General features: G+C 46.8%; 1 protein-coding gene across 2 annotated transcripts in view; it reads right to left on the bottom strand.

Moving 5' to 3' along the window:
• Positions 1 to 7,257, bottom strand: part of Cers5 (ceramide synthase 5) — a 44,571-nt gene extending 37,314 nt beyond the window's left edge. Inside the window, exon 1 of one of the 2 annotated variants that reach the window (XM_028788291.1) lies at positions 6,931 to 7,257. In XM_028788291.1, coding sequence (XP_028644124.1) covers positions 6,931 to 7,127 — 197 coding nt within the window. In that variant the 5' untranslated portion in view covers positions 7,128 to 7,257. The remainder of the gene's footprint in view (positions 1 to 6,930) is intronic. The other variant, XM_028788292.1, reaches the window with a different exon arrangement.
• Between the last annotated feature and the right edge of the window lie 2,437 nt (positions 7,258 to 9,694).

The following is a 9,694-nucleotide window of genomic DNA, read 5'->3' as shown; positions in this document are numbered from 1 at the left end:
AGAGAGAGAGAGAGAGAGAGAGAGAGAGAGAGAGAGAGAGAGAGAGAGAGAGAGAAGCATCACTGAGGTAAGAGTGTTCTGGAGATAACCAAGGTTGTACCTCATGCTAGTAGCTGGACTTGGTAATGTGTAAAAGTCACCCAGTGTTGTTTGAAGATATGAAGAGGTTATGATGAGCTGCTGAGTGAGGCTCGGCACTGTCAGAGGCCAGGGGAGACAGTTGGTGAAGTTTGCAGTTGATGGCCCAGGACTGAAAGGGTCATGCAAAGAAACTGAGGCGTGCCACCATAGAAGGAATCTAAGAGAAGCCTTTGGTGAAGCCTAGTTGCAGTAGAAATACCTCAGCATATTAGAGATGCCAGTACCATGGGATGATCACCAAGAACAGCAGCAGCAGTGGAGTGGAGTCAACCAGAGCCTAGAGTGCTACAGAGGGCAGAGCTAGAGAAGTGACCCAAGCCTATTGGAGGAGCCCAGAGATCAAGTGTGGATCTCAGACATTGGAACAAGAAGCTGTAAGGTCTAAGGTGCCTTGGAGACCCCAAGATGTTAGAGATGCCAGAGCTGTGGGAGACCTGCTGAGGAGAGCTGCTGACGGAGTGGAACCAGCCCAGGAGAAGTGTGTTGCAGTCAACAAAGCTGAAGAGCACTCTGACATCAGACATGGAGATGCTGAGCTTGGAGTTTGCTCAGCTGGCTTTTGGTCTTTCTTTGGTCCAGTATTTCCTCACTGGTGATGTTGGAGGTATGAGATCTGCTTTTTAACTTTGATTTCTTAAGGGATTACAGTTTAGAGAGTGCATGATTCTCAGAAGACATTTTTAACACTGTTGATTGTTACAGGCTATGGGACTTTTGAAGTTGGACTAAATGTATTTTGCATTAGGCTATGCCTAGGTATGAATCCCATGGATTCACGAATTTGAACGAGCTTATCGGGACCAGGGTGGAATGTGGTGGTTTGAGTATGCTTGGCCCAGGGAGTAACACTATTAGGAGGTGGATTTTGAATTTGAGACCTGTTCCTAGCCGCCTAAGGACAGTCTGCCACTGGCTTCCTCTGGACGACATGTAGAACTCTCACCTCCTCTAGTGCCATGCCTGCCTGGACGCTTCCATGCATTGATGATAATGGACTGAATCTCTGAATCTTTAAGCCATCCCCCAATTAAATGTTGTCCTTGTAATAAGAGTTGCCTGGGTCATGGCTTTTCTTCATAGCAATGAAAGCCCTAAGACAACAATATAGAGTTGTCTGCAGAATACCAACATCTACTGTGCAGAAAACGCTGTGAGAGAAGTTTTTACAAAATGAGCAGGGACTCAGAGTTTCTGACTCTTTAAAACTAAGAAGTCAATTTTTGATAAAATGGGGCCATGTGGCCATTTTTCCCAACCTTACTCTGCTGATATGCAAATACCACTTAATTCTGTGATTTGCAATTCAATAATGCCCAACAGAACAAATGTAGGGAGGCAACGGGAATGGGGCTACGCTCCTTATAACCTAATCAGCATCTATGGCTATTCTTCTCAGAGGCCTTGTCCTCTGGGGGATTTGTTAATTCTGGGCTAACATGAGTGACGAGAAGAAAGGCAGCCAGGCTACTTATTTAAACAAAACAAAATTAAAGCTACACTTAGAGCTGGGCATGATGGTGTATGCCCTTGATCCTAGCACTCAGGAAGCAGATCTCTTAGGCCAGCCTGGTCTACAGAGCAAGCTCCAAGAAAGCCAGGGGTATACAGGGGGTAGGGGTGGGGGAAAGCAAGCTGCACTTAGTAGACGTGGGGAAAACTGGGTGGGTGTGCTATGTAGTAGAGATACCAAGACTTCATATGAAGAAGAGGAAAGACAGGAAAAAAGCTGGGCATAGTGGTGCACATCACTAACTCCAGCACTGGGGAGGCAGAGACATAGTGAGTTTAAGGCTGGTCTAGAAAGTGAGTTCCAGGACAGCCAGGACTCAAAACTCTGTGGTGGGGTGGAGAGAAAGACAGGCTAAAAAATTATGCCAACAAATTGTGGTGGTTCATGCCTTTAACACCATCCCTCTGAGAGCAGAGGAGGAGATCTGAGTTTGAGGCCAGGCTGTTCATTCTACAGATCAAGTTCTAAGCAAGCTAAGGCTACATAACAAAACCCCACCTCAGAGAATAAGTAACACATAACAGGCCGGCAGTAAGCCTTCTCAGTTCCCAGTGACAGGACATGCTATCTGGAAGGCAGCAATGGACACCCCAGGGAGGCTGCCTGAAATGACCAGACAAGACTGGTGACAAATGACGAATGATGACAAGGCTGATGTCACGCAGGACTCTCACCTCCTCTAGTGCCATGCCTGCCTGGACGCTTCCAAGCAAAGTGAAAGTGCTCACCTATGTCCTGCACGATTCCCAGAGGAACTGTCTTCTTGCAATAACTTACCCCAAGTAAGTTAGCCTACATAGACTTGGTATATCAATATTTAACAAACACTCACGGAGCTGGATATCAAGTTTCAAACCATTTTATACTAAAATTGAGCTTAGAAATCCAGAGTAGTTGCTCATGCCTGTAATCCCACCAGTCAGGAAGAGGGAAGGCGATGTGAGTGAGACATCCTGTCGGTCTCAGGCGAAGACTCTTTCCAACCGTTCTGAAAATATCTACTGATCACAGGCTCACTGTGCACGGCACAGGCGCCCCCACTGTTGAGAGGTAATACCTGCTTCTGGAGTTTGGGTTTTGCCTGTGCTGGAGAGTAAGCCCAGGGCAAGCACGTGGTCTCTGACCTATATCCTTAGGCCCACACTGCAGTTCTTGAGCAAAACAGACAATAGTGCTGGGTGTGGTGACTCATGCTTGTAACCCTAGCACTTGGGCAGTGGGGGCACAAAACCCCTCAGGAATTAGAGGCCAGGCTGAGCGGCACAGTGAGGTGAAGCCAGTCTGGACTACAGAGATATATTTTATTTATTTATGGTCAAATAGTTTTTCAAGTAATCTCTATTAGAAGAGGCTGCAATTCTCTAGGGAATATGGAAAGAAAAAAAAAAAAACCACTGTGGTTTTTGGTTCATGAGAAGGAAAAGGAAGTAAATTCTATTTTGGAGGAGACCCTGAGACAACACAACCAGGCTGGGCCTACCTATGATCCTAGCACATAGGAGGCTAAGGCAGGAGGATTTTGAGTTGTGAGCTAGCCCCAAGTACATGGCATGACCTTGTTTGAAGGAGGAAGCTTTTCATTAAGTAGGATAGGTTCAAGACTCCTTAAAACATAAAACAAAACTCTTAACCCAAGGACTCAGGAGGCAGAAGCAGGAAGAGTAGATCTCTGTGAGCTGGAGGCTAGACTAGCCTATATGGCAAGTTCCAGAACAGCCAGAGAGACTCTATCTTAAATTTTATTGTATCGTTATTGTATATCTTAAGACATTCAGAATTATTACTATATGTCTGTGTCTGTGTGTGTGTGTGTGTGTGTGTATGTGTGTCAATCAAACAAAGTCTATCCAAAATAATTGGGAATTTTTTTTCTGTATTTTCTCATTTCCCAAATCCTATTTAGTAAAAATATATATTTATTTTTATATATTTACATATCTTAAGTATCTATACCTTAAATATGTATATGTCTTAATATAACATGTTATATAATATATTAAGACATACAATTCAGTTTTCCCCCTGTATAAACACATTAAATCAAGTACAGGAGTAACATGAATTCCTCTCCTTGCAAAAGGTTAGTCTTAGGACACAGCCCTGGCTGGCCTGGAACTCACTATAGCGGAAACTGGCTCCTGAGTTCATGATCCTAAGCTCAAGCCTTAGCTTGAGCACTGGGGTAGAAGTTATTATTATAGCTGGGTGTAGGAGTGCACATTAAATTGTAATTCCAGGGCCTGGAGGTGGCTGTACATGCTTTTAATCCCAGTACTTGGGAGGCAGAGGCAGGGGATCTCTGTGAGTTCAAGGGCAGCCCTGGTCTACAGAGTGAGTTCCAGGACATCCAGGGCTACACAGAGAAAGCCTGTCTCAAAACAAAACAAAACAAAACAAAACAAAACAAAACAAAACTTAAAATAAATGTAAGCCCAGAACTTGGGAAGCTAAGGAAAGAGGATTCCTGTGTATTCAGAACCAGCTGGACTCTATAAAGTATCAGGCCAGCTGATTTCATAATTAAGCTCCTACTTGAGGTAAGCTCAAGCAAACAAACAAAAACACCTGGAAGGTGGCTAAAGGAAACAGTCCTATCACAGACTATGAAAGAACGCCACTGTGGGGAAGGAGCTGAATGCTAGGTCTGAATGCACCAAACTCTGAGGGACTGGGGATGAAACTCAGTGTTCCACCATTGCACAGACCTCCAGCTCTTGTTAGACTCAGTTTATCGTCTGTAAAAGGGGATGGGCATCTACCACCTACTAGTCTATGATTGCTGTATCACTTGCTTCTCGAAATTCAATAGGCAGGATTTGGGATATAAGAAAATGCAGGAAAAACCAATTTCCCAATCATTTTGGATAGACTTTTGGGGGTGGGAGGGTGTCTTTTTTGGTTGTTTTTAATTTTTGATCTCATTGTAGTTGTCCTGTAACTAACTATGGTTCAAAGCTGGCCTTGAACTCAGAGATCTGCCTAGGTGTGTCTCACTATGCTCAGAGAAAAATTCCTATTTTATTATTTTATATATATGGATGTTCTCACTTCATAGAAGTCTGTACATCACATGCATGCCTGTGGAGATAGAGGAGGGCCTCCCTTCTCCTGGAACTGGAGTTGCAGATGGTTGTGAGCTGCCATGGGAGTGTTCGGAATCAAACTCAGGGGGTACACTGGAAGACACTGGGTTTTCTGGCACACTTCTTAATGGCTGAGCCATCTCTCCAACCTCTTAGATAGGCTTTTACTGTACTTTAAGTATAGCTCTGTGTCCTTTATGGAAGACCAGCACACAAAAGAACAGCAGTCAATTCCAACACTTTCTGAGATAGCTGGTCTTGAAGGGAAACAAAATAGCAAGACTGTTTCTAGGGTCAACTTTTCCTAAGATCACACACTAAACAAACAAGCTGCTTGTCCTTAGTGGACAAGAAATATCACATTAGAAAGAATGCTTGTTCATCCCCTTGACACTGGAGTACCATAGAAACATGCAGATAGAATTCCCACAGGGAAAGGATCCTTTCCAGTGACTCCTCCAGGGAATAGTCTCCAGCCATCTGGGGGAATGAACCCTTTAGAACTGGAATACATCCATATATATATGTGTGTGTGTGTGTGTATGTGTGTGTGTGTGTGTGTGTGTGTGTGCTTATGGATGTTTACCAATAGCAGAGGTAAGTCACAAAACTGTTATATATCTGTATGAGAAACAAAGACTATTCTTATGACAATGAAAAAATGTATTGGATTGTCTGTTTTCTTGATAGTCTTTATATTTCATTTTCAGCCCTCACTATGGAAGAGAATACCAGGATCCAGTTTTCTCCTAAGCCTGCACCTGCACATCCACCTCAGGGACACTTAATGACGATTATCTTGAAAAACTGTAAGTTCTCAGGGCCCAGAAAAGAGTTTCACGCCTGGCGGTGGTGGCACACGCCTTTAATCCCAGCACTTGGGAGGCAGAGGCAGGTGGATTTCTGAGTTCGAGGCCAGCCTGGTCTACAGAGTGAGTTCCAGGACAGCCAGGGCTACACAGAGAAAAAAACCCTGTCTCGAAAAACAAACAAACAAACAAACAAAAATACAAAAAAAAAAGAATCAAAGAGTTTCACTTATTACACTTATTATATATTTACTTTTGAATCTGAGTGTCTGGCATAGCACTTTTACAAGAGGGAATACTATTAAATACAAATTAGTGACTAGCTAGATATAAGAAAAAAAAATCCTCATAGACAAATCAAAGAAGTAACCCAAAACAGATACTTCTGAGTAATGGATTATTTTGTCTAACCACATCTCCACATTAGGAAGGGGATTCTTGCATCACAGTCGTGTTTGTTCTAGATAAGGTTTTTACAGAAGGCGCCTCTGCCTACGCGGAAAGTACTTCCTTGGAGTTTGAGTGAGCTTTATCAAAAACACGGCTACGATGGATCCACATAATATATCTCATCAGATCCTGGTCGAACAGTATCTTTTTGGCAGCAGATAAGACTAACCATTCGAAGAAAGGGGGGAACTTTAGGCCAGAGCACATAGTTGGGAAAAGTATGTTCTGAATACTACAACCTTAGAAGCTAGTTCACAAAGCTGTTTCCAATAAAGTCTCAGCCTCCATCGCCTTCAAAATGACCACTCCTCCCATCTCAGGCTTCCCAGGCCCGCTCAGCAGTTCCTCTTGACACCTTCCCCAAACGTAGGAAGCCTCGGGCTTCACCACACCCTATCCTAGCTAGACGTCGGCTGTCATACTAACAGACGTCCACGAGCTAACAAATCAGGGCTTGGGGCCTAACTGATCCGGTTGCTTCGAACCTCAGAAGAAAAGTAACTTTAGCAAACATCACATCTCACGCATCCACCTAAGTCGCTCGGAAGGGCTGGCGCCTGCACTGAGCCCACAGGCTTCCACGACCCCAACTAACTGGTTCTCCCGGGCCCATCCCGTTCCTCGCGCGGGGCGCTGCGGGAGGCAGGACTCACTCTTGGGTTCCCGGAGACTGGGAGGCAGCCTCCGCGAGCTCCACGCGACTCGGGGTCTGCACCTCTGGGGCCCAGCGCTCCCCTCCACTCTCTCTCACTCGCCCACGCCCCAGACTCGAGCGGTCCGCACGCACGCAGGCTCCAGGGGCGCGTCGCCGGGCTCCGAGCATCCCCGCCGCGGCCCCGGCTCCGCCGCCCCGCCGCCCCGCCGCCCGGGCTTCCGGCCCTCGGCATCCGGCCCGCGGCGCCCCCCGCCACCCCCGGCCCCGCGCAGCAGCGCTCACCGCTCGAACAGCATCCTCACAGAGAAGATACACGCTGCCAGCGGGAACGCCAGCAGCACGTGCTGGGCGCGCGGGTAGCCGTAGCCATCGCCCGGGCCCTCCAGGTCCGCCCAGCTCACGTTCTGAGGCAGCCAGAAGCGCTCGCTCCACAGCCAGCCCCACAGGAGGCCCAGGGCTTCCGCCGCCGCAGTCGCCATCTTACGCGCGCCCGGCGGCCACTGCCGCCACAGCCTCCGAGGCAGGCAAGGCAAAAGGAACCCGCTGGGAGGCGGCCCCGGGGCGGGGCCCGGCCTACGGCCACCCTCTTCCGTCCCCGGGTCCTCCCAGCCGCCCAGCTCGCCTCTCCCGCAGGCCTGGCCTCCTCCCCGCCCATCCCGCCTTCCCGCCCACTTCCCCACCACCGCGGCCCAGGCCCCTCATCTTGGGCCCAGCCTCGCCCCGCGTGCCCGGTTTCTTTCTTTTTTCTTTTTTTTTTTAAGCCACGCCCACCTGTCCTGGTCACGCCCCTCACCTGCAACCCGAGCCACGCCCAGTTTCTTGTGGCAGGTTCGACATCACCATGGTCACACCCCTACTTCAGGCTAGTTTCTCTCTTTTGGAAACATTCCTCCTAATCCAGCAGATTCAAGTCCATTCTGGCCCCGGGCCGGGCTATACAGTCCTGATCGTCACTTACAGTCCCCGTGTCCCAACCAGTCAGTCGGCTGTGCGGTCCACCCTAGTTGATTCTACTCCGTTTGTGCCCCTCCTTGATCTCCGCCCCTCTCCTTGGCTTCAGTCCGTAAAAGTTACCTTCACTTTTTCTCAGAGAAAACACAGGGCTTTGAAATATCCTTAAACTAAAAGCCTGTAATTCCAGTCTCCACTGTAATTCCACTTGGGGGTTAGAGGCTGGAGAATCAGGAGTTCCGGATCATTCTCTGCAGGTTCAAGGCCAACATGAGTTTCACGAGACCTCCCCCTCCCCATTTTCCATTGAGCGTGTCGGAGGTCGTGTTGCACCGATGTAACCTCAGCACTTGGGTGGCTGAAGCAAGAGAATTGTCATGCTGGAAGGTGGTGGCGCACGCCTTTAATCCCAGCACTTGGACCGCAGAGGCGGGCAGATTTCTGAGTTCGAGGCCAGCCTGGTCTACAGAGTGAGTTCCAGGACAGCCAGGGAAACACAGAGAAACCCTGTCTCGAAAAACCAAACCAAAAAAAAAAAAAAACAAAACAAAAAACAAAAAAAAAAACAAAAAAAAAACAAAACAAACAAACAAAAAAGAATCCTCATGAGTTTAAGACCAGTTTGCATAATGTATGGGACAAAAGGCTCCTCCTTTCCCTTCTCGGGGCGGAAGGGAAGGAATGGGGGGAAAACAGCAACAAGGCAAAAGGAAAATAAATGTCCGCTAGTTTTTAATGACGTCTGCCATGTAGCAGTTTATGGAGGAATAAACAGAAGTCCAAAGAGGCAGAATAGTTTGCCCATAGTCATGTAGGTAAACAGCTGTAGCTAGAAACTCTTGAGACTCCAGAACCCCAATTTCTTCACCTTACAAACCACCTCAACTTTAAATACTCAAACTAAACATTGAACTCTTGTAAGTTTACATAAACAAGAAAACGAACCAGAGACCAGTTTTCAGAGGACTAAACTGTCCTCCAATTGCCAGAGAGCCCTCAACATTGGTTATAATCTAGCTACAACGCTAATAGTCAGAAACTAACTAGGGACAGTGGTGATAGTAATCTTAACTTACAGTCTGAGGACAACAGATAAAGGAACTTCACAACTAAGGTTCAAGGTGAGGGCCAGTCATGAAAGAGCCATCCACCTCGGTGCTTCTCAGACATTAGCTTATCCCATGCCCCACACGGAAGTGTTCTAAGCTTTCCGGGCCCAACCAGAGACGCTCTGAACAGAACCCACAGAGTGGATTTAATGGATTTTTCTTTTTCGGTGCTACAGATTGAACCATTAGTGTAGTTGCTACCCCTGAGCTGTATCCTCGGTTCAGCATTTCTTATTCCTAACAAGCTCATCAGTACATCGCAATTAAACTCGGCCTCGTTTATGGTGTGCTTTGTGTGTGTGCATATTACATTTATTATATGAATGTTTGCTTGTCTGTACACATGTCACAGATATACCTGGTGCCTGTAGAGATCGGAAGAGGGCATCAGATCCCTTGAAACTGGAGCTACAGATGCTTGTGAGCCACCATGTGGGTGCTGGGAACTAAACCTGTATCCTCTTGCAAGAGGAACAAGTGCTCTTAACCACTGAGCCATCTTTCTAGCCCCAGGTACACTGTAATTTTTATAGACTTTTAAAAAAAGCATTAATTGTCTGTCTTCTCTTTCCAACACCAATAAAACTTGTTTCTAACAAATAATTCGTGTCTTCTCTTGCCCACTTGGTAGGATTTTTTTTCTTCTTCTGAATGTTTCTCTGCATATCCCAGGCAGTCCTGGGTCTCACTCTAAAGACAGCTGGCCCTCAACTCAGAGGTTCATGTGCCTCCACCTCCTGACCTTAGTGATGGCATTTAAGGCCTGTGCTCACCTAGTAAGACTTTTATGCAAATCCCTTCATCTCCCTCATCTGGTAAAACCTTTGTGCAAATGTTTTAACATCCCCTCCTTCCCCAAGCTGTAAATCCTCTGTTTACACAAAGGCCCCTTTGCCTTCTTGGAACTTAAGTGACTTAATAGGAAAAGAACCCCTTCCACTTGCATTTCCTTTAGGCTGACTCTCTTAAAAACCAGTCATTTTTTG

This window comes from Grammomys surdaster, unplaced genomic scaffold (assembly GCF_004785775.1).
Source record: "Grammomys surdaster isolate TR1022 unplaced genomic scaffold, NIH_TR_1.0 125742, whole genome shotgun sequence".
NCBI classification, from domain to species: domain Eukaryota; kingdom Metazoa; phylum Chordata; class Mammalia; order Rodentia; family Muridae; genus Grammomys; species Grammomys surdaster.
Note: the sequence above shows the minus strand (reverse complement) of the source record. Positions and strands in the feature narration are given on the sequence as shown.